A 25,770-nucleotide genomic window follows, 5' to 3' on the forward strand; every position below is an offset into this window, starting at 1 on the left:
GGCTGATGCAACAAAACTGTGCAGATGTTGCCATAAAGTTTAGCACATCTGGAGTGCATGATTACAGAAAAGAGTTTCACACAGATATTAACCTTATGCAAAGCCACACATTAAACACCAGTGAACAGCATATTAAAAGCAGTGGTTATGAGACTATTAGCTGTTTATGGCTGACATCCTGCTGTCTTTGGAGAATCCCCATTACAGACAAGAACCTCACTCTGTTTGTATTAACTCCTGAAATAGCACTGGGACTTTGCCTGGCAATGGAGGCCTTTGCCCAGTGGGTGGCGCTTTGGTTTTATGTAAGGATGCTTGGCTGGCGCTGGGCTGTGTCTGCAAGCTTCTCTTGCTTAGGCAGTGCTAGAAGCACCCAAAGATAAGGCACTTAACCTTTTTGCAAGTAGGAACTAGCTTCGCTTAGAATCATTAGCAGTCAGTGGCCTTGAGGCCTTGAGGTCTTGGTGCGATTTGAAGCTTAATATGGAACATGTATATCTATACTACTTTTTGCAAGGCAGGAATGAGGTGCATTGGCAGAGCTGTGTTGTGTGTGTGTGTGTGTGGGGGGGGGGGAGAGAGTGAGGAGTTCTCAGTACTGGGGTAACAGAAGGTTGGCAGAACTGGAGGGGGGGGGTGTGTTTGTGAGTACCAGAAGGCACTGCGAGGAAGGAATGGGGTATATTAGTAGATCTGTGTGTGATGGAGGGCACTAGGGCCAGCAGGAGTGAGGTACATAGTTAGAGCTGTAGAGGGGGGGAGAAGGAGGGTGTCCCTATTGCAAGGGAGGAGTGAGGTTTTCCCTCGCCTTTTCTTCAGTCCTAAAGTTTCACATTTTCTGGCTTCAGCAGTCATGCGACCGGGTAACAAAGCCCCCTGACCCTGCACGCTGTCTGATTCGGCTGCTGTTGAACAGTTTGCGTGCCGGAACCCTTCTCAGGCTGAGTGGAATTTGGGTTATGAGCTGCAGGGAGTGGTTGTGAATTTCTCCGTGAGAACCAGCTTGAGTTCCGATCCTCCCCGAGGCTGACGTATTTCCTGTTGCCTCAGCTTTCAACAGCAATCTGACCTGGAGGAGGGGAGAACAAGGCCTGGGAATGCATTTATCTGAGTTTGGGGTTTAGGTTTCTGCCACTTGGTGCTGAATGTAAGACGCGCGCACGAGGACGCCCGCACTAGACGTCCCCACGTAGACGTCCGCACTAGACGCCCGCACTAGACGTCCCCACGTAGACGTCCGCACTAGACGCCCGCACTAGACGTCCCCACGTAGACGTCCGCACTAGACGCCCGCACTAGACGTCCGCACGTAGACGTCCGCACTAGACGCCCGCACTAGACGCCCGCACTAGACGTCCCCACGTAGACGTCCGCACTAGACGTCCGCACTAGACGCCCGCACTAGACGTCCCCACGTAGACGTCCGCACTAGACGCCCGCACTAGACGTCCCCACGTAGACGTCCGCACTAGACGCCCGCACTAGACGTCCCCACGTAGACGTCCGCACTAGACGTCCGCACTAGACGTCTACGTGGGGACGTCTAGTGCGGACGTCTACGTGGGGACGTCTAGTGCGGACGTCTAGTGCGGGCGTCTAGTGCGGACTCAAGCTGGAGGAGGATGCACAAGGTTCTCACGGAGAAATTCACAACCACTCCCTGCAGCTCATAACCCAAATTCCACTCAGCCTGAGAAGGGTTCCGGCACGCAAACTGTTCAACAGCAGCCGAATCAGACAGCGTGCAGGGTCAGGGGGCTTTGTTACCCGGTCGCATGACTGCTGAAGCCAGAAAATGTGAACTTTAGGACTGAAGAAAAGGCGAGGGAAAACCTCACTCCTCCCTTGCAATAGGGACAGCTCTAACTATGTACCTCACTCCTGCTGGCCCTAGTGCCCTAGTCCCCACGTAGACGCCCGCACTAGACGTCCCCACGTAGACGCGCACGAGGACGGTGCTCCCCCGCTGGAAGCCGGGAAATCAATGTCCATAATATCTTTTTCCTAACTTAGAATTTGCCTTTCAGCAGTTTCCTGCCTTTGCCCTCTCCCCCACCTCCCCCAGATCAGCTTCTACTCTCCGCCTTTTAATGAATCCACATCCTCTGATTTCTTTCCAAGTAACTCCCTAAACATTTTCTTTGCTTTTCGAACCGCTGTTGCACGGTGATTTTAGGATTTGATCCTGCAATTTGGATTATTCCTCCCCCCTCCCCCCCCCCCCCGTATGCGCTTTGCATTTTATCCAGCTGCCAGTTTTGACTCTCGCTCTTCGAAGGTCCTCCTGCAGCTTCTCACAATCAGCTCATGATTCAACTACTTTAGAATCATTTTTTGTCATCAGCAAATTTGATTTCTTCATTCATTGCTCCCTTTTCCAGATCATGCAAAAACCCCAAAACAGTACGAAGGGGTGCTGAAAAGTTCTCAGCCCTACCAAGAATGGAATGATGTGGAGCCATGAAACTTACATGTCTGAAGTTTCTGTAACCCCCCCAGAATACTTTGATGTCATGGAGTGGAGATTTCTTGCGAGTGGAGATTGATTTCAGAAACACTCGCTTTTCTACATTGAGTGAATGGAAGCTAAGTATTCATCATTTTCTCAAATCGGGGACATATGTGCATTCAAGTGATGACCTATAGAATTTTTCATATGAACTGCTGGACTTTGAAATATATTGATTTGGATTTGTTCAGCGCTTTTCACTCAGACCTAATGGATTGACTGCCAGTCATTTTTTATCTTACTGCATGAATCTTTAGTCCCTTCTTTTAAGCATGTGATTTTGTATATTTGGACTTCTTGTCACTTTTTTCATTTTTTCTTCTTTTTTTCTTGGTGGGCGTGTTCACTTTTTTTCATTATTTAGTCTTGAACATTTCAATTTTTTTCATCAGCACTTTTTTCAGTTATTTATACCATATAACATTTTATTTTAGCTTTAGCATTTTTTGCCACAGATACCTTATTTAACTCACCCTTAGGAGGTTATATGCCATATCTCGGGGATTTAAGATTGCAAGGGACAGTTTGGTGATTCATTTTTTCACTTCTGTGGATTTGTTTTTTTTTTGGCCATGGACAAACATGATGTATGAGGCAGCAATCTTTATCCAGATACTATCTGGATGATGCTAGTCATCGCAAAGTTACTGCCTGAGCCTTATACTGGGCACCTTTCACATGGCTCATACTGATGTCCATTAAACAAATAAAAAGTAAAAAATAAATAATATAAAATAAATAATATATATATAAATATAAAAAATTATAGTTAAAAAACAAAAATATATACAAATCCACAACAAATTCGACAGCATTATCTTGTTTAAGGGTTGGGGATCATAGTTACATTTATACAACTATTTTTTTACTTATTTATTTATTAGTCATCTGTCCTTTTCAATCTTTTTTCCTGTTTTGAATAAACGTTGACTGTGGACCAATTTTTGTTAGATATTAAGATGGAACTACTCCGCCACTTCAATCGCCTCTGAATCACTCGAAAATTGTTGACCTTTCAAACTCTTTTTAAGGTTTGGAAACAGAAAATAGTCAGATGGAGCAAGATCTGGTGAGTAGGGTGGATGGTCTATGCCAGTGTTCTTCAACCGCCGGTCCGTGGACCGGTGCTGGCCCGTAGAAATTTTCTGCCAGTCCACAGGGCTGGCACGTCCATCGGGCAAAAGACGGTGTTCTTCAGACTCCAGTCCACAGTGCGATCAACACGGCGTTTTGGGGCCGGCTCTCTTGAGTGCCACAGTGGGAAAAGGCTCCTACGCGTGTCCTGTGCCTGACCTTGAAGCCTTCTGTCTGACGTCGCAACGTCAGAGGGAAGGCTTCCAGATGAGGGGGCGGGACGCGCGCTGCCCACAACTTTGTGCAAAGCTGCACTCAGGGAGCCGGCCCGAAGACGCTGCATTGATCTCACAGTGGACCGGCCCGAAGATAACACTGGGTGGCAGGCCAGAAGGCAACGCACGGCACAGCATGGAGGGAGAGAGACAACAACGGTAGGGGGAATCTTTTTCTTGTATGTTATGCTATGTTTGTCGTACTCCGCTCTCCTCTGGTTCTCTTCTTACTTTGCAGATAGGAACTTCCAAGTCCACTCCAAAGGAAATTTTCTGCCCCAATCTTTCAAGCTTATGGTATACCACAAGGCTCTGTCCTTACCCCCTACTATTCAACATTTTTCTAGCCCCACTTTTGACATAAGCTTAGTCTATCGGATTCACTCCATTCGCCTATTCCGATGACATCCAACTCCTTCATCTACTCAACCCGGCCAATATCAATGATATCCAGGAAATCAAACTCGATAAAATCAGTTCTTGGCTCTGAATTAATAGACTATCGCTAAACGTAGCAAAGACATGAGGAATTCTCTTCCCTCATAAAAATAAAGATTCTTTAACCGGACAAATATCTATTGATACAATTCCCCTCCAAATAGAACCCAAGCTCAAATTATTAGGAACTATTTTCGATAAAGATCTTACTTACCATGATCAAATCAGTTCCGTGACCAAAAATTGCTTTTACAAACTGTGTCTAATTTGATCTATAACCTCAGTTCTTGAACCCTCTTCGATCCAAACCCTAATTCATTCTCTAATCATCACACACATAGATTACTGCAATTCTCTTTACCACAGTATAACTCAAAAAGAAATCCATAGATTACAACTGATCCAAAATGCCACAATCAAACTTATTTATAAGACCAAAAAATATGATCATGTTACGCCACTTTTTCGGGAGTTACATTGGTTACCGGTCTCTCACCAAACTACATATAAAATTCTCCTCCTGACTTTTAAAATCAAGACCTCTTATCTTCCTGGATTTTTAGACAAACATCTCACTCCACATACCCCTTCTAGGGTCCTCAGATCTACGAATCAAAACCTATTGACAGTACCATCAATAAAGGACCTATACTATACCAGAAATTCCATTTTTTCAGTAGTTGCACCCTCGCTTTGGAACGCAATGCCATTTCATCTTTGTAATGAAAATTCCCTAACTAAATTTAAAACAAATCTCAAAACCTTTCTCTTTAAAGATGCCTACCAATAAGTAGGAAATAAATGAGGGGAAAAAAAAACGCTTTTAAGAAGCAATATCCCTACCTCCCTCTCATTACACCCTTTCTCTCTACCCTCCCTTCTATTTTTATTTATCATTGTAATTAAAACTTCCCTATCCCCTAAAAACCCTCTTGTTTCTAATCAGTCTCAATTGTCATAGTTTTAGGTTTACCCTAATTTATTTTATTTTACCTACTTATATTAGATCTTTTTAATTTGTAATATTGCAAACTGCCCAGATACATGTGATGGTCGGTATATCAAGTCATGAATAAACTTGAAACTTGAATTCTGAACAGCAGGGACAGTCTATGGCATTAATTCCATCCTGACCTGGGTGTACTTATTTTATGGATTAAATTTTCGTTTCTGAAAAATAGCATATGAGTCTGCTAAATCTTGAACCACTTTGTTTTCTTCCTGTGAGTTTAAGATTTTATACACCACTTCGTTAACTTACTATTATCATTATCATTTACTGTCTTAATATACCTACCGCAAAGTGTCTCTGTGTGGTTTACACTTAAATAGCTGCGAAGAGGGAGGGCATAGAATTATAAGAGTAGAAAGAAAGCAGAATCAGGTGACAGCTAGCCTGGAAAGGTAGGTTTTGAGAGCTGCTTTGAAGGCAGAAAGGAAGGTTTTATGGGAAAAGTGGGTCAGAAGGGCATTCCACAGTATGGGGGCAATGTAGGAAAAGGCAGATTTATGTGTGGGAGCCAGACAAATTACACATAAAGAAGGGAGGAAAAGTAGGCCAGCAGAAGATGAGCAAAGTGAGCAGGGAAACATTTAAGGGATCAAGAGGCAATGTAGATAAGGAGCATCAACTAAATGACCCTTACAAGCGAGTACTAGCAATTTAAATTGTTTACGAAAACTGAAAAATGTTCTCTTTTAAGTAGAGGGGTAATATGATCAAATGGATGGCAGTTGATTGTATTAACTGTAGATATTTAAGGGAGTAAAAGGGGAGACTAGCATACTCGTACAGAGAATTATAGTAGTCAAGATGAGTAATGACTAGTGCCAGGAGGAGAGTGTGAATAGCAGACAAGGGGAAAAAGGAATGAAGAGAAGGTACACAATGGAAAACCTTTTTTTTCCTTAATAAATCTTTATTAAGTTTTCAAAACTAACAAAAGTGCACAACAATATTCATACATATATTAATAATCATAATAAGCACTTATAAACAGTCAATAGTAATCCAGAAAAAATAAAACCCCTCTCCCATCCAACACATTCATCAAGGAATAAAACCAGACCAAAAGAAATACCCTCCCAACCTCCCTTCCCTGGATGTGTGTATACTAAAACACTGGAAAATAAAAAACACAACTATAACGAAGCCACAAAAGATATTAATGGACCCCAAACTAATTTGAACAACTTACTATGCCCCAGCATGTCAACATTCATCTTCTCATACTTGTAACATAAACATAAGTTCTCCCACCAAAAAGTATAACTAAGGCGATCCCAATTTTTCCAATTACGAGTCACCATTTGCATGGCTACCCCAGTCATAATTAGGAAAAGCCGGCATTTATAGCAGTCCGGCTTAATATGCAGTATTGTTCCACAAATGACTACCTCATATGTCAATGGAATTGTTGATTCCAGTATGATGTTAATCTGTCCCCATATTGACTTCCAAAAGTTGAGTATCAACGGACAATAGAACAACAGATGATCCAATGTCCCTATGTCCAGATGGCAGTGCCAGCATCTATTAGAATTAGAACTGTTTAATTTGTGTAAACGAACAGGGGTCCAAAAAGATCTATGTAACAAAAACCCCCATGCTATACATCTCATCCTCCAAGTCCAAATTCGTGGCCATTGAGATGCAGAATTATATTGCTTTACCTCAATGCTCCAAATGTATCTAAGACTATTTTTTGGTTTTTTATTCAAGAATTCAGCAATTAATTTATACCACTGAGCAGCCTGATGTCCTAGCAAATCTGTCTGGAAGCATAAGACCTGCAAGCTATAATGACTTTTTAGATTTCGCCAGTCAGGGAACCCACTCTGAATGGCCTGCTTCAACTGCAACCATCTATAATTTTGAGATTTTGAAATGCCGAATGATTGTCGCAGTCGTGAAAAATCAAGCATTTTCCCATTTGATATAACATCACCTAGTGTACGAATGCCTGCCTGCATCCAATGCTTCCAGAAAATCCCAGACTCGCCAATTTAAATCTTGGAGTTTAGCCACAAGAATTGATAAGTAGATTTCTCTATTGAAATATCTGTTAATTTATTAATAAATTTCAAGGTTTTCCAAGTGTCAAATATTGTCCTTAGCATATCTGGGTAATTTGATATTCAACACATGAAACAACCGTAATGGGGACATAATTTGCATTCTAATTACAGCCAATCAGGAAGATGTTCTATGAGCTCAGGAAAGACCCAATACATACCCTGATGCAAAATAAATGCTTGATGGTATCTGTAAAAGTTTAGAAAATTTACCCCACCCGCTGCAATTGGTTTTTGCAAAGATATTAAAGCAATTTTAGCAGTTTTACCTAGCCAAATAAATTTAGTAAGAATGCGATTCAATTTTTTATAAAAGGAACTTTGAAAATAAACTGGTAACATACTCATTTTGATAACAAACCACGGGTAAAATTATCATTTTGACAGTTTGGACTCTCCCCCACCAAGAAAGATGTAATGGGTTCCAATGCTCACACATTTCTTTGACTTTCAGCAATAAAGATTTTTCATTTACTGTCATTGTGTCTTCTAAAGTTCTTTGAATCATAATGCCTAAGTATTTTATACCCTCTTCCTTCTAAAGGAAAGGGAATGAATCAAATAATCCTTTTGTACAATATACGTTTAACGGAAGAACCTCCCATTTACTCAGAATTTATTTTGTATCCAGAGAATTTGCCAAACCTATCTAATCAATTCCAGCAAATGCGGAATGGTGGAACCAGGATTCTTCAAATGAAGCAATATATCATCTGCATAAGCAGAGATCTTATATATCTTATATGGAAAGCCTTAAAGGTAAACCGATTATCAAAAGTAACCCCAAGGACTTTAACAGATTCTTTATAAGGGAGTTCTAGTTGATTTGAAGCAGGAAGTGGTAGAGATGGCAATGTCGAGCAAGGGAAGCAAATACTCACTCTTTTTAATATTCAGATAAAGATGATGATCTTTTAGCCAGGAGGATACTTCCTGAAGGCAAAGATAAGATTGCTATGTCAAAACTGGAAGTGGAAATATGATAAAGTATCTGGATATCATCTGCATAGCAAAAGGATAAACTGATGAGGCTGGGTATGAGTAAGAAGAGAGACCTAGAAGATATTTAAAAAAATAGGAGCAAGAATAGAACCCTGTGGCAAACCAGATATAATTGGAAGTTTGGGAGAAATGGCTTGAGAATGAAAACTGTGGAAGGGCCAGAATTAGGGAAAAGAGGAGGGCCGATGGTGGCAGTTAAATTGGAGGGGAGGATGGGGAGGGAAGAGGCAAGATAGTGGAGGGAAGAAAGATCGAAGAGAGTTGATCTTAGATTGCCAGAAGGAGAGGAGGGACGAGATAAGGAGGACAGCAGTGTTATAAACTGAGGATGAGGGGGGGGAGGGGTTGAGAGTATCATAGCTTTGAAAGCGGACACTGGGCTTGTTACCTGCTGTGCGGATGTGAAGAGAAACATAGTCTCTCTTGGTGCACCAGATGAGCTGGGAGACTCCTCTTTCTCGTGCTGTTGCTCCCAATACATTTGACTATCTTCGACCCTCAATTGAAAGCTTCTGGATTTCAAACTGTACATGCTGATCTTCCTGAGTTGTGAGGAAAGATTGAGGAAAAAAGGCCCTTAGGAGACCCTCAGGAGAGACTTAGTGTTAATGAGACATGACTTATAATCAGACCTATGAGCTAGACAGAGCATGCATTTCTTTCAGCACAAATGAATATTTCTGCAGGAGAACTTCATCTTTGCCCTAGAAGCTGATGGCTGTCTGCTCAGACTGTGACACTTACTAGTTATTCTATTAAGAGAATTTCCAAGAAATGCTTGGGCCATAAGAAAGCCACAATGTCAGGTCAAAATGACATGATCTGTAAATAAAGCTGCTGACAATCGACAAGCAAGATTAGGAGGGAGGGTGCCCACCTTCAGGGATCCTTGACGTTAGTATTAAGAATGCATTGTCAGGGAAACTAGAGAAGTCATATTTGACAGCAGGTGGCACCAAGCTTCATTATGACTCATTTGCAATTATATATATATCAGCCAATCATTAAATATGATAAAGTGTGAAAATCCAATGAAAATTAAGTATGTAATTAGTAGTTATGCAAGACTCTGGACCCCAGGCTACTAAGCTTGGTTATAAATGGTCCAGCTTAGTTCCTTAAAAGGTAGAACGGAATGGGCAGCACATGACATACCGGTATTCTGTGTTATTCTTCCATTAGCCTAACTGCTGTATTGCTATATCCTATTTGGATGCATCAATGTAAGCTGTCTCTTGTTTATTACTATTAAACATATATTATATACAGCAATTGGATTGTCAGTGTGAGGTCATTAAAATACATTGGAGGGGCTAGCAGCGGCCTCTCCATTGGTAACCCTGATGTGATATTTATACTTTGACACTGGAACTTTTACTCATGGTTCTCTTCTCTGCTGCACATACTTGCATTCACAGCACCATTCAGTCAATCTTTTGTCTTCTCATTTGTAAAAATTTGGAATAAGCTTCCATCTGAGATTAGATTACTTTGTCAAATACCATTCTTCCGGAAAATGTTAAAAACCGCCTCAACTTCATTTTGGTGGGCCAGTTTATGTTTAGGATACAAATATGAAAAGATGAATGCGGATATATTGGGGAAGAGCAAAGTATTTAAATTAGTATGGGGGCCAATGACATCATTTGTTAATTCAACATAATTGTTTTTATTTCATTTACTGTTTATTTTTACATATATCCAGGACGGGGTGGGTGGGTGGGGGGATTTCTTTTTGGTTTATTTCTTGATTGAATTGTTGGAAGAAAGGGGAGGGATATTTTTCTTCTGTAATGTTATTTATGGATTTTAACTGCTTATGTTGATTATTAGTGTTTGTATGCTTCATGGCACTTTGTATTAGTATTTAAAATGAATAAAGATTTATTAAAAAAAAACAAAACACTTTTTTTTTCAGAAATCTTTGATAGATTCATCTGCTTTAAATTAATGGTTAGAGTAGAGACTATTTTTCTCTCTCCACTTGATTAAGGAAATCTTGTTAACCAAGTTGAGTCCTTTCTGAGGGAGGAATCGGTATATAAAACTAAAGATTGGATTGGACCATTGAATACTATTGCGGGGATCCACCATGGATGTAGAGCCTCTAAGGTGGTATTTCCCTTCTTTTTTTTTTTTCTGTGCATTATAACCATGAAAAAGCAAGTACTACAGAAGGGATGGACTACACCTCAACAAGGAAGGAGCACGAGTTTTGGCAGGCAACATGAAGAAGGCAATCGAGAAGGCTTTAAACTGAAAGATAGGGGAAAGCCGACAGTCGACCACCGGTCGATGGCACGGATAGCAGGATGCCCCGGCGAAGAAGCCAAGGACTACTACTCCTACACAAGAGAAGACGACCTCACAGCCAATAAGGGAGAAAAAGCAGGAATGGACAACTCAGACACAGGAGAGGACGAACACACAGCAAACAAGGGTGATAACACAGGAGCAGTAAAGGATACCGTAATTGAAACTATAGGGACGGCCAAGAGTAGAAGGTCCAAAAAGGTAACACGAAGGGAACTTAGATGTATGTATACGAATGCTAGAAGCCTAGGTAACAAAATGGGGGAACTAGAGACAATAGCGAGACATGACATATTGGATATCATTGGCATAACAGAAACATGGTGGAATGAAGAAAACAAATGGGACACAGTACTTCAGGGATACAAACTGTATAGAAGAGATCGAGTAGGGCAGAAAGGTGGAGGTATTGCTCTATATGTTAAGGAGGGAATAGATTCTGTTGAAATGGTTACAACAGAAATGAAAGAGAAGCTTGAGTCACTTTGGATCAAAATTCCTGGTCAATATGGCGCAGATACGAAAATTGGCCTTTACTATCGTCCCCCAGGACAGGCGGAGGAAACTGACTCAGAAATGATGGAGGAAATCAAACAAGAATGCAAGACGGGCAATGTAATTATATTGGGAGACTTCAATTTCCCAGGGATAGACTGGAAACTAACAACCTCCAACTGCGGCAAGGAGGCCAAGTTCCTGGAGGTGCTAGGGGATTGCTTCCTGGAACAAATGGTAAAAGAGCCGACAAGAGGCAACGCCACCTTGGACTTGGTCCTTAATGGCCTCACGGGACCGATAACAGAAGTGGAAGTCGTGGTTCCATTGGGAACGAGTGATCACAATGTAATCAACTTTAAACTTGACATCGGGAAAGGGAAACATACCAAAACCTTAACCACCACCTTAAACTTTAAAAAGGGTAAATACGATCGCATGAGGGCCATGGTAGAAAAACAACTAGAGAAGATGGTGGACAAACTTGAAATGGTAGATCAGGCATGGTCCCTACTGAAAAATACTATCACAGAAGCACAAGATCTCTACATTCCGAGGATTTCCAAAGATCAGAGAACAAAGAGCAAAAGAGAACCGGCATGGCTTACCATACAGGTGAAGGAAGCCATAAAAGAAAAGAAGGACTCTTTCAAAAAATGGAAATGCATAAAGACAACCGAAGCCTGGAACAAACATAAAGATGATCAGAAGAAATGTCACAAGGCGGTGAGGGATGCCAAACAGGATTATGAGGAAAAAATAGCCCAGGAGGCCAAAAACTTCAAGCCCTTCTTTAGACACGTGAAAGGGAAAAAACCTGCTAAAGAGGCAGTGGGACCCCTGGATGACCAGGGAAGAAAAGGGTACATCAAGGAAGATAAAGAAATCGCAGACAAACTAAATTCCTTCTTTGCGTCTGTCTTTACGAAGGAAGACACCTCAACAATACCTGAAGCGGAGAAAGTGTTTCCAGGAGAAATAGAAGACAGCCTCACCACAGTTGAAGTGGACTTAGACCAGATATACTATCAGATCGACAAACTTAAAAGTGACAAATCCCCTGGACCGGATGGAATTCACCCGAGAGTCTTAAAGGAATTGAAGGTTGAAATCGGAGAGTTATTGCAAAAACTTGCAAACCTGACAATCAGAACTGGACAGATACCGGACGACTGGAGGATAGCGAACGTCACGCCAATTTTCAAAAAAGGATCGAGAGGGGAACCGGGCAACTATAGGCCAGTGAGTCTTACGTCAGTCCCCGGCAAGATGGTTGAAGCACTGATCAAGGATAGCATAGTCCGGCACTTGGACGCACACGACTTGATGAAACCCAGTCAACATGGATTCAGGAAAGGGAAATCGTGTTTGACGAATTTACTCCAATTTTTTGAGACCGTGAACGAGCAAATTGATAGTGGGAAGCCTGTGGACATAATATACTTGGACTTCCAGAAAGCGTTCGACAAAGTTCCACACGAAAGACTTCTCAGGAAACTACAAAGCCATGGCATAGAGGGAGATATACAAAGATGGATAGGCAAATGGCTGGAAAACCGAAAGCAGAGAGTGGGCATAAATGGGAAGTTCTCCGACTGGGAGAAAGTGACTAGTGGAGTACCCCAGGGCTCGGTACTTGGGCCGATCCTTTTTAATATTTATATCAATGACCTGGAGGAAGGAACATCCAGTGAGATCATCAAGTTTGCAGACGATACAAAACTATGCCGGGCGATCAGATCGCAGGAGGATAGAGAGAAACTCCAGAGCGACTTGTGTCGGTTAGAAACATGGGCGGAGAAATGGCAGATGAAGTTCAATGTGGAGAAATGCAAGGTAATGCATTTAGGAAATAAGAATAAGGAATACGAGTATACAATGTCAGGTGCAACTCTGGGGAAGAGTGAACAAGAAAAGGACCTGGGTGTACTGATAGATAGGACCCTGAAGCCGTCGTCACAATGCGCGGCAGCGGCAAAGAAGGCAAATAGAATGTTGGGCATGATAAAGAAAGGAATCTCGAGTAGATCGGAGAAAGTTATGATGCCGCTTTATAGGGCAATGGTCAGACCACACTTGGAATACTGCGTCCAACATTGGTCTCCCTACCTAAAGAAGGATATAAAACTGCTGGAGAGGGTGCAGAGACGAGCGACAAAACTGGTGAAGGGTATGGAGAGACTGGAATATGAGGATAGACTTATAACACTAGGATTGTTCTCCCTTGAGAAAAGGAGACTGCGTGGGGATATGATCGAGACCTTCAAAATACTGAAAGGAATCGACAAAATAGAGCAGAAAAGATTATTTACACTGTCCAATTTGACACGGACTAGAGGACATGTAATGAAGCTAAGGGGGGGCAAGTTCAGGACTAATATCAGGAAGTTCTGCTTCACTCAGAGGGTGGTTGACGCCTGGATTGCCCTCCCAGAGGAGATTATTGCGGAATCGACCGTCCTAGGCTTCAAGAGCAAACTAGATGCATATCTCCTTAAGAGAGGCATATAAAGATATGGTGGACTATAAATTACGCCAGGTGTACACCTGGCAGGGCCTCCGCGTGTGCGGATCGCCGGACTTGATGGACCGAAGGTCTGATCCGGAGATGGCAGTTCTTATGTTCTTATGTTCTTATGAACTAAACAGGTCATTTTTTTCTGCATGGGTTGGAGCCTATTAAGCATGGCACGACACTTCTGTTTGTTACTCCATCATGCTCACTCTGTCTAAACTGTAAAACGGGTTGGGATGGATCGTCTATTCCATCCATCATAACTCTGCTTATTACAGTACCAGGAGTCTGATGGAGAGATCCAATCTGGGTATAGCGCCTGTTAAGTTGACTACCCTCTCACATTTTTTCATTGTCAGAGATCCACTATTGGATTGCCTTTCTTTCATTTACTGGCTCTTTATCCATATTCTCCGCTGAAGCTTGAAGCAGAATACTATCTAGATGATTCATTGATTGGGTTCCCTCACTAGGATCAACTAGCTTCTTCAACACATAACATCTACCACTGTACCATTCTTGCTACTACAGTACTCTGGGAGTACCTGAATAAATTCATGTAAACCGTTCTGAGCTCTCCTGGGAGAACAGTATAGAAAATTGAATAAATAAATTTAAAAAAAGATATTCACACTGTTCTTTAGAATATCTTACCCTACTGCCCATTTCTTTCTGAATCTTTCTGGCATGTCTTGCCTATGCTTGGATTCCCCTGCCACTATGGGGTTGTCTATTATTTACAACCTCCATTACTATAGTATTCCTTGGGTTCCTCCCTTTATCCTCTTCTTGAGGATAGGGTTCTTCTGCTTAGTTTGTATTTATTTCATTCCCTTGCCTCCAAGCCTATTCGTATCAGACAGTATACCTGATTTTCTAGCGAGGCAACACGTGTTTGTTTCCTTAGAGGCCAACTCTCCCTCCATCCCTTTACTAAAGCTAGGGAGTCCCACATGTGAGAATATTCTGTCTGCTTGTCTAAGGATAAACCACAACTAGTTATTGTAACAGGCGTTATCCAGAGACAGCAGGCAGATATTTTCACAACCCTCCCACCTCCCCTGATTGGCTTCACTTGGGCATAGAACTAACGACTTGCAAGCTGGCGGCAGGCAGGAAGGCACTTACGCATGCATGATGTAAGCAATCTCAAAGCTTTGCTAAAAGCTTAAAGTGACAGTACACTTTACCACTGTCCGTACCGGGGCTCCATGAATGACGTCGCCCACATATGAGAATATCTGCCTGCTGTCTCCGGATAACACCAGTTACGGTATATAAATGTGCTATTTCCATGCTTATGTGCTATTCTTGATGAGAATAAGTCGTATATGTTCTTTGAACCTAAGCAACTGTCTTAAGTTCCTTGTGGCAAAAGAAGAGCAGAGAATCCATGTAACCCTTCCAATCTACTGTGGTTGGCTGTTAATTTGTGTTTTTTGTGTTTGTGAATTTTGGATCCCAAATGGTAGTCAAAATTGAAATTTTATTTCCTATCTGTAATTTTTTGGAATTTCTTTTTTCCTTTATGTCTATTATCACAGCATTATTACGTGTGATTGTTAATTGATAAAAGAAATAAAAATAAAATAAACCTGCTTATCAGTGCTCACACTAGTTATTTTGCTTATATTATTAATTCCCAGGGTCTGCTTGGCTATTTACGCCTTATTGCAATCTGCACTGAATTTTTTGTTGTAGCTGTGGAATATAAGAACCAATGTAATGTCTGTTTTGTTTTTGTAACCTCAACAGCTGATGGTGTTGCCTTGGGTGCAGCAGCTTCTACATCCCAGACCAGTGTACAGCTCATAGTGTTTGTTGCAATCATGTTGCACAAGGTGAGTCTCCAACATCCAGGCTTTATTCGGGTCCATTTCATTGTACTCTTTGAAAGGATGTTTAGAGTGATCACAATGCAGCCATTTGAGATGTGCATAAACAGCACACAAATGTTTATATTGAATAAACATCTAAGTTCCCACTTTACAAATCTGCGATAGTAACATCAAAACCCCAAGTGTGTGCAAAATAGCAAGGGGGCATGATCTGGGCATATTTTGGGTGAGACTAAGACGTGCCTAGAATATTCACATTTATTCTCCATTTCAGGAGGAGTACACATTGGCATCAGGATTTATACTTGCTACCAAGTACATTTTAAGTTTTGGTAAACTGCTCCAATGAGGAGCATTGCATTGGAGGGATTAAGAGAGGTTGCCCCTTAATCCCCCAGTGTTTTTTGTCCCCTCCCCCTTCCAAAATAAAAGCCAGATGAGCAAGGGATATTGGCCTCTCTGACAACAGGCCGAGGTCGGCTCCATCCAGGTGACGTCGCCACTTATGTGGCTGTAACAATCACCTGTCCACAGAGAAGAGTTCAGGAGCTGGCTGGCAGTGGATGAATTAATCATTGACACTGCCGGCAACAGATACAAGGCTTGGAAGACCATGGGGGTGGGGGGGATGAGGGAGAGATTAGAGAGGAATATAAGCCAGACTTCGGTGGTGGTGGAGGGAGAGTAGGATGCATTAATATGCTCAGCCCAAAGTGGGTAGGCGGGTTTGCGGGCAGCTTGGGGTTTTTTTGTTTTTTTACCTGGACAAACACAAATTTGCCTAATTTTAAAAAACTACCCGGACAGTTATTTTCTCTGTATTCTCATGTGAATATGATGCCTGCCTGGGGGTCTGATGAAGAGCAGCACAACAATTATATACTTACAGTCATAAGAAGGATAGTTAAGGGGGGAAGAGCATTCAAAATCTTTAAATGCTAACATTTGCTTTGAAATAAAATGAGAAAAAAAATAGGATCTTGACAATTTTATTTAGACAACAGAATAAAGGGTACTTTGTGTGTCTAAGTGTTTTGAAAATGATCCTCTAAGTCAACAAAGGATTGCTGCTTTTATCGCTTTAAGGTCAGTGAACATGAAACAGTACTTAAGCTTGTATTTCTTTATATTTTCGAGCCTGAATGAATTCTCCTTTGTCTGGAGCAAAATGTATTAATTGTTGCTGTTCATTTTCAGGCTCCAGCTGCCTTTGGTTTGGTATCCTTCCTCATGCATGCTGGTCTGGAGAGGAATCGAATCAGGAAACATTTGTTGGTCTTTGCCTTGGCAGCACCTCTCCTATCCATGCTAACGTATTTAGGATTAAGCAAGGTAAGGATGGTGGTATACTATTAATTAATGTCTTAGAGTGCCCTTGATGGATTTCTAAGTAAATAGTCTGCTCAACAGCTATCCTGCATCAACATAAACTACATTTTTAAATATAGTTGCATTATCCCATATCTTAAACTTGACCAGATATAAGTCCACCATAATGGCAAACATTTATCAAAATGAGTATATTTACAGGAAAACATATTAAAAAACTTTAGGGCTCCTTTTACAAAGCCACATTAGTGATTCCCTGGTGACAAATGCGCCAAAGCCCATTCAATTCCTATGGGTTGCATCGCTTTTGTTATGCCAGTATTCACTGTTGCGGCTTTCTAAAAAGGGCCCTTAAATATTATGCTCATTAAATTAAACCATATCCCCACAGGGGAGGGGCCTTGGATGCCTTAGCCAATCAGGGCCTTAGGCTCCTCCCAGTGTATCCTGGAATGCACTGGGCATGGGCCTAAGGCCTTGATTGGCTCAAGTGCCTATGGCCCTTCCCCTGTGGAAAGAACCTTAGGTGCCTGAGCCAATCATGGCCTTAGGCTCCTCCCAATACATCCCAGGATGCATCAGGAAAGGGAAGGCCTGCCATTTTAGAGAGGTGGGCCTGACAGGAGGGGCTGCGTATCCCTCCTGCTCTTTTCTTCCAAAGAAGATACAGGAGCAGGTCAGGTGGGGAGCAGAGTGGCAGAGGCAAGAGGGAGTGGGCATTCTTCCTGCTCTCTTCTTCCAAATAAGATATGGAGATGGGTCAGGGTGTATGGGGGAGCTGAGTGGCAGAGGAAGGAGGGAATGGACATCCCTCCTGCCAAGGATCTTCACAGGGGCTGCGATCCTCAGGGGCGGGGTGGGAAGTTGTGTGCAGGTGGTCGCAATCTTCGCAGGGTGTGGAGAAGGGTCGGGAGTGAGTGGGGGAGTCCATAGGGAGTGTGGAGGGGTTCGGATGGCGTGACATTGGAGTGGGGGGGATTGGGAATGTGGAGGGGTTTGGGTAATCGAGGCAGGATGGAGTGTGCATTCATGCTGCCTCTTAATTTTTGTTCCAATGCATCATCGAGGGATGGGGGGTGCTGGCATGACTTTTTTTTTTTTTTTAATTATTAGGGACAGATTTATGCGTGTGTAACACACACACACACATCTGTGCCCATCAAAAAAAAAAAAATGGCAGACCTGTTGGTAATCTCGGGCCCTTAGCAACCATCATTAGATTTAAGGCATGTTAATGAAGTTGTTTTTATGGCAGTGTTGGAGAATGTACGAACGCACGGATAACCATGGTTTAGTGATGATTGTTAGGCGATCAGAGAGTTTAGTGGATCTGGGCCTCAGCCTTTCCCGTCCTACCTCCCATCCATTCCTGTAGACCGGAATCAGCTTTACCCTTTTCTACACCCCATCCCTCTTTGTAGCCCAGCATCAGCCCTCCCCCCACCACCATCAGCATTAAATATAAAAAATTTTTAAAAAAATGTAAAAATATCCTAGGCACTGTAGAGTCCACCCCACCCAGGAAACACATTAAATATAATATTTTTGTTTTTAATCTGGGCAGTCCAGAGCCTATCTCCTCCAAAGCCCACCACCACTACACAATTTTGTAAATTTTTTTTTTACCTGTGCTTTTTTCTTGCTTCTCTACAAGGGTTGGTGGGCCCTTCTGTGCAGTGTGCCTGTGACCCAAGCTGGCTCCTTCAATGCCTGTTGGAATGTGGGGAAATCCAACTCAGTAGCGAAAGCTGGGTGAACACTTTTTGTTAACTGCCCTTTTGCTGCAGCCACAAGGAGTGCTGAGAATTGCGGGCTGCAGAGAGTGCTGTTACAAGACTGATTGGGCCACAAGCCGGAGGAAGCGTTCAGAAGAACTGAGCTGCACTGGATCCAGCACCGGCCCAACACCTGATGCTGAATAGTACACTCATTCCCATCTCCAAAAATAAAAAAAGTTTCCTCTGTCTGTTTGTACCATGGTGCTGCCATTATCTGCTAAAATGGATGCTGCCTTGCACATGGCTGAGGCTGACTGCAGCTGTGCAAGATTAGAGGTGGGAGAGACTGGCCAAGCCTAAGCCGAGATTGGGCGGGCAGGGCCTGCTTAGGCCCCCCCCCCGTTGTTACACCACTGAATTAAAGCAGTTCAGAAGAGTGGGCTAAGATTCCTCTACAGCACAGGTGTCAAAGTTGGTCCTCGAGGGCCAGAATCCAGTCGGGTTTTCAGGATTTCCCCAATGAATCTGCATGAGATCTATTTGCATGCACTGCTTTCAATGCATATTCATTGGGGAAATCCAGAAAACCCGACTGGAATCCGGCCCTCGAGGAGGGACTTTGACACCCCTGCTCTACAGCAATGTGAAAGACTGATATCAAATTATAAGAAGAATTTGGTTACAATTATCACTGCTACAGGTGATGCAAATGGTTATTAAGTATAGGGGGTGGTTACTTTTAGATATGGATGTTGGAAAACTTTAAGAATTTAAGAATTGTATTATGTGTTTATTCATGCTCCCTTTTTCTAAAATTTCATTTTGTTTAAAGATTACAAAGCATTCAGTGTGATATATATAAAGGGGTCTTAGACTTGATATACTACCTTTCTGTGGTAAAAACCAACACAGTTTTGCATTTATTATATACAGGTATTTTCTCTGTCCCTAATGGTCTCACAATCTGATTGAACCTCCCCCTGGAAACCGAATTGTGGAGTCCCGCAAGGCTCTCCACTATCCCCTATCCTTTTCAACATCTATATGTCCTCCCTAAAACTCCTCCACTTATCCCCCCTTGAAACAATTTACACTTATGCAGACGACATCCTCGTCCTCCTCGAGACCGATTCGAACCTCACCGACCTGTCTAAGAACATATCCTCTTGTATAATGAACCTACAATCCTGGGCCCGCACTGTGCAAATGAAATTGAATGAGTCCAAAACAAGACTTCTTTGGCTCGGTCCAAAACTTGATCACCTACCCACCTCCATCCCACTACTCTCTGGCTCTTCTCTGCAGCTTGAGTTCTCGAGCAAGGTCTTGGGCATCATCATTGATTCCACATTGTCCTTCAATGACCACCTCCAATCCTTGGTAAAAAAATGCTTTTTCAGCCTTCACATGCTGAGGAAAATTAGATCCTGCTTCCATCAAAAACATTTTACCCTCCTTGTCCAATCCATCATCCTCTCCAGATTGGACTATTGCAACTCTATCTACTTAAGCCTAACTAAGAAAAACCTCCACAGACTCCAACGGATTCAGAATGCCGCAGCCAAGCTCATCTTCGCTAAAAGTAAATTTGACCATGTCTCCCCGCTCCTTGCCAAGCTCCACTGGCTTCCGATAATCGCCAGGGTCCACTATAAATGCGCCTGTTTAACTTTCAAAATCCTATATGGTATCCTCCCTCCCTTTATCCCTCTTTCTTGGAATTCCTCAAACCCTAATACCACCAGATCCTCCCACAAATTAAAACTATCCTTCCCCTCGCTAAAAGGCATTTCCCACACAGGAAAGCTAGGGACCTCCCTCCACTTCAAAATCACTGAGCTCTGGAACAACCTTACCTCCCCTCTTCGGAACTTGAGCTCTCTCCAAGTTTTCCGCAAACATCTGAAAACCTGGCTTTTCTCAAAAAATGTAAGTCTCCCTCCAACTTAGGAATCAAGGAAACTCTTATATCTTGGCATCCCAAGTCCTCTAAATTTTCTTCACACTTCTACCTCTAACCCTCTGTTGTAGTTCCTTCCTATTTCTCCTACTGTAAACCGTGTCGAGCTCTACGAACATGGAGATGATGCGGTATACAAACCTAAGGATTAGATTAGATTAAGTGAATTGCCCAGGGTCACAAGGAGCAGCAATAGGAATTGAACCTAGTTGGTCAAGTTATCAGCCCACTGTACTGACCATTTGGCTACTTCTCCACTCCAACTGCAGGCCACCCTTTACCCTATGGAGGAGTGACCTAGTGGTTAGAGCTGCTGCCTCAGCACCCTGAGGTTGTGAGTTCAATCCCAGCCTTCTCTTTGTGACTCTGGGCAAGTCACTTAACCCTTGATTGCTCCAAGTACCAGAGTTAGATTATGAACCTGCTGGGATAGATAGGGAAAATACTTAAGAGTACTTGAGTACTTAAGATTACTATTCAATGTATTATAAACCGCTTTGGGTGAATCTCTTCATTAAAAAGTGATTAATAAATCCCAATAAATAAAATATGCAATTATAGGGGAAGTCAGGAGGGAGAGAAAATCTTTTTCACAACACGGTAGATATCTAGAGAGAAAATATACAATGAGAGAAACCTTTCCCTTGGACAGGGACTGTTTCGGAGACACACACACATACCACCCCCACCCCCCTTACTCAGAAAGACTCACCAAAGTAGAAAGTAAAACTGTGCAATTAAAATTTGAACTGTAAACCCCCAAAAGACAGACTTTTTAAATGGCACAACATGGGGGAAAGAGAAACAAAACCTATTTTATTCCAGTGGAATTTTGCAGAAGTATTCCATGCAGAATTTGTGCAAAGCACCCCTATATGGAAGGGGATTTTGGAGACAGATATGATAGATTTGCTTGGACTGGAGCTCCATCCCTGACAGTGTTAAAGACCCATTTAAAAGCCCACATGTTTGAGAGTGCTTTTGGCTCCTAACTCCTCTCACCTTGGGTTCTGTATCCCCCTACCCTCTATGTCATGTCTGTCTGTCCAAGTTAGATTGTAAGCTCTTCCAAGCAGGGACTGTACAGCGCTGCGTATGCCTTTCCGTGCTATATAAGTGATTAGTAGTAGTAGTAATAGTAGTTTGTTTTATTAGTCAGTTAATTAAGATTTATATGTCACCTTTTTGAAAAAAAAAATCACCCAAAATGGTATACAACAAGAATAAGTTGAGCATAGCCAACAGACAATTACAGATATCATAAAGTGTAAATAAAGGTAAACACATAGAGTAATAGCAGTAAGAAAATAAAGGGACTGATTTAGAGAAAGTTGTATTTGAAGTCAGAAGGGTGCATAATTCTTACCCACTCCTTCCCTAACTAAGATGATAAAATCCTGAATGGTGTAGAAGTAAAAGTGAATTGATTTTTTTACTCTTTCAAAAATTGCAAAGACTAGGGGACACTCAATTAAGTTACATGGAAATACCTTTAAAGCAAATAGGAGGACATGTTTTTTTCATTCAACAAATTAAGCTCTGGAACTCGTTGCCAGAGGATGTGTAACAGCAGTTAGCGTATCTGGGTTTAAAAAAGGGTTGGAAAAGTTCCTGGAGGAAAAGTCCATAGTCTGCTGTTGAGATAGACATGGGTGAAGCCACTGCTTGCCCTAGTATCAGTAGCATGGAATGTTAACTACTATTTGGGTTTCTGGCAGGTACTTGTGACCTGGATTGGCCACTGTGGAAACAGGATAATGGAGCTTGACCCAGTATGGCTATTCTTATATTCTTAAGGCTAGAACAGCCTGGGGGTTCAAGGAATACATGGAGGAGTTGAGCCTGGCAGGGAGAGAGTTCAAAGGTTGGATCTGGAAGAAAAAGGGAGGAAAGAAAGGGTAAAGAGAGTTCAGGCTAACAGGGAGGCAAGAGAGTGGAGGCAGTTTGACCTGGGTGAAGTTTGGGAGGTGAGATAGAAAGAGGGCAGACCTAAATAGGTTCTGATTGAAGGAGGGAAGAGAGAGAAGAGAAAATTCATTCCAATTATTAATCATCTCATTTTTGGGTAATTGAGAACATAAAATCAGTAGTTACCATAAAATATATAAATGTACAACTCATAATATCAAGTGTCACAAAATGATAATACATTTTTAATGTATTGCATTTTTAAATTAAATTACTCAGATCTAGTTATGTTATTTTAATACATATAAAGTGCACAGAATTTCTGCATTTTTGTGTTCAAACTAATTCTACCAATGCTTAAGAGATTCACATTTTAAAAGCTGGCATATTCCAATCACTAAAATAAAAAATTTTTAAACTTTTGTTTTCAACCTTTCATTATTTTGCCACCTATCTTTTGTTAGGCTTTTCTACCCAATCCCTTTGTCTTGCTCGTCCTGGGGGCGGTGCTAAACTTAGGGCTCCTTTTATCAAGCCATGCTAGCGGGGTTAACGCGCGTGACTTTTCATCACGTTCTAACCCCTGTGCTGTCCAAAAACTACCGCCTGCTCAAGAGGAGGCGGTAGCGGCTAGCGCAGCCGGCCGTTTAATGTGTGTTAAACCGCTAGCGCGGCTTGATAAAAGGAGCCCTTAGCTCCATCAGGTTGCTTAATATTGGGAGTGTTTAAGAATCCATTGTGCTGGCAACAGTACCTTTCACAATCCTTGCTCCCTCTTCAAATTTCCATTCTCCCATTAAAACTGCTAGTCCCTACTTATCCCCCTCTCTAAAACTTAGTTCCTATGATCCTGCTCTCTCTTTCCCAGAGGTGTCTTTTTCCCTCCCCAGTCTTCCACTCCCCCCATTATCCATATTTGTGCTCTCCCACTCAGTCTCACAGTCTTTGCTTTCCTCTCCTCCCCCAGCCAAAAAAAAAAAAAATCTGAAACCCTGCTCAGATCTTTTTCCAGCCAGACATCATTCTCTTCTCAGCTGAGACTTTATTTCCCTTCTGTTCCATAAAATCCCCAGTCCCCACACACCCTCCACACAATGAGTCCCTTCCCAGCATTCTGTTTTCCCATTCAATTACTGATTCTCCAGTCTGAGTACCTACATTCGTCTCCCTAGATATCTTTCTCTAACATCTCATCTCCTAGTCCTCGCTGTCCCCCTTCATGTGAATTCCCATGCCCTACTTCCGCTACCTTCAATCTAAATCCCTGCTCTCTCCCTCCTCGAGTTGCCATCTGTCTTCTTAACGAGTCCCCAAGTTCCTACTCTCATAGTAAATGTTCCAGTCCTTGCTTGCCTCTGATGCATGTTGCTTGTTCTCCCCTCCCTCCCAAAATGGGCTTATCACTTCCTTCCTTTTTCTCTCATCTCTCCCTCTTCAGCAGGGCCTTCCTATCTCTATCTTAGCTTAGTGGTGGGAACCCAAGCCTTTCCCTATCTATGCCTACACTACAAGCATGCTAAAAACTTATGGACAGGTATGTCTTATGCTGATATGTTTTTTTCTTCACAAAATCAGCATGAGGGAAGGACCAGCTTGCAAGATTTGAACATGCACACTGCAGAAGCAGCAGCAGTACAGATTGGGAAAAAGTGCCAGCAGGAGCAGTATGGCTTCCTTAGGCCATGTGTGTGTGTGGAGGTGTAGAATGGTACATAGTTGCACATGTGTGCAGCCTAGAGGGAACACAGCTTAGTGGTCAACAAGTTACTCAGGTTGCAGGTGAATTCTTGGCTATGGTACCAGAAACGGTTGACTGTGATCAAATTGATTCTGCAATTCTACTCTTAATGTTTTCTCTCCTCTTTTTTTCATCCCATAGAGCAGCAAGGAAGCCCTTTCAGAAGTGAATGCTACAGGCGTTGCCATGCTTTTTTCTGCTGGGACATTCCTCTACGTTGCCACTGTACATGTTCTCCCAGAAGTAGGAGGAATGGGCCACAGCCACAAACCAGATTCCAACGGTGGGAAGGGACTTAGCCGAATTGAGGTGGCAGCACTAGTCGTGGGTTGCCTCATCCCGCTTATTTTATCAATTGGACATCAGCACTAAAAAGGGGAAAAAGAATGAAAAAGAAAACAGGGTCCACAGTTCCTCTCCAGTCGGTCTGACTTGAACAGCAAATTCCTGTTGCTCTGTTAGTCATAATCTCTTTAATCATCTATTCTCTTCTGCCCCATTTACCTATCCACTGCCTGTTTTATGGCAGGAAGCTTTATTAATGAGAAATTCATTTTAATAATTTAGAAAACATTAACGTGCCAGCCTGATTCTGTATATAATTGAGGTTTTTTTTTCAGCAGTGTGATGTTTTAATTATTTGTGTATAATTGCTCCCCCTGTCCTCAGGGAATATGAAATTTTTTGTGAAGAAAAAGTGAATGGGGATGAATAAGACAGTTTATCATGAAACTCTAATATATATATATATCTTGCACATGTGAATTAGAGACGGTAGAATTCACTTGAAAAAACTTGGGGAGTTTTCCAGGAAAACATCTTTTGTTTAATGTGGCCTTGTCAAAGTGCTACTGTTTCTTGAGACTGTTCCAACACAAACCCTACAAAGGGTCAGCAATGCAACAACTATGGTTGAGCAGGTGCATTTATGGATTTAAAACCCACAAGAAACAAAGAGCTGGTTTGGTTACCCTTGGTTTTTATTAAGTGAAGTTCTGTGGAATGATGGAATAGAACTCATAGAAGAGGAAAGAGTATTTCATCAGCCATCTGGTTGACACAAGTTGTATTTATAAAGCATCTCTCTTGAAAGATGTGTTTGGAGAGTTGCAAAATGGTCCTGTGACTAGAGAAACTTTTTATATGTTGGAAACACGTTCATGTTCTTTCTTTTCTAAGTCTATTTTGAGATCAAGAGATTGAAACGCGATAACAACTGGACATTGTGGAAGCATTTCAAGGGTAGATCCAAGAGAAAGCCAGATGTTTTACAAAAGAAAAAGTATTAACATTGGAAGCTGAAGTGAATGCATAATTTCGAAGTACATCTGGAATGGGATGTCTATTGGGAGGATCTTTGAGGATCCTTTTCCATGAGTATCTCCCTTCATGCTTGTGTGTCTGTAGGCTGTATTGTTATTCTGCTGGTGCCAAATGTCCTTGTGGGTATGTGCATTATAGGTTAGCTTGACACCCCATTCCCTTCTACTTGTTAACTGAAATACTTCATCTGTAAGTAGGATGGCTTATGTAAAAAAAAAAAAAAAAGCCTGACTCCTTTTTTTAAATAAACATGTTTCTCT

The 25,770-nt window shown here is 42.1% G+C and overlaps 1 protein-coding gene across 2 annotated transcripts; it reads left to right on the plus strand.

Moving 5' to 3' along the window:
- The first annotated feature begins 1,820 nt into the window (after positions 1-1,820).
- Positions 1,821-25,735, plus strand: LOC117363947 (zinc transporter ZIP9). 2 transcript variants are annotated; one of them, XM_033952561.1, is made up of 4 exons: positions 1,821-3,578; positions 15,452-15,537; positions 16,732-16,866; positions 24,329-25,735. In XM_033952561.1, exons 2-4 carry the CDS (start codon positions 15,526-15,528, stop codon positions 24,557-24,559), a joined length of 378 nt encoding a protein of 125 aa, XP_033808452.1. In that variant the 5' UTR covers positions 1,821-3,578; positions 15,452-15,525; the 3' UTR covers positions 24,560-25,735. The 2 variants fall into 2 exon arrangements, with proteins under 2 accessions (XP_033808452.1, XP_033808451.1); XM_033952560.1 differs by lacking the exon at positions 1,821-3,578 and adding an exon at positions 8,100-8,130.
- The last annotated feature ends 35 nt before the right edge of the window (positions 25,736-25,770 follow it).

The sequence above is a fragment of the Geotrypetes seraphini genome, chromosome 7, assembly GCF_902459505.1.
Source record: "Geotrypetes seraphini chromosome 7, aGeoSer1.1, whole genome shotgun sequence".
Lineage (NCBI taxonomy): Eukaryota > Metazoa > Chordata > Amphibia > Gymnophiona > Dermophiidae > Geotrypetes > Geotrypetes seraphini.

Coding starts and splice junctions, on each gene's coding strand:
- LOC117363947 (XM_033952560.1), top strand. Junction 15,538..16,731: donor TTGCAATCATGTTGCACAAG/GTGAGTCTCCAA, acceptor GTTCATTTTCAG/GCTCCAGCTGCCTTTGGTTT. Junction 16,867..24,328: donor CGTATTTAGGATTAAGCAAG/GTAAGGATGGTG, acceptor TTCATCCCATAG/AGCAGCAAGGAAGCCCTTTC.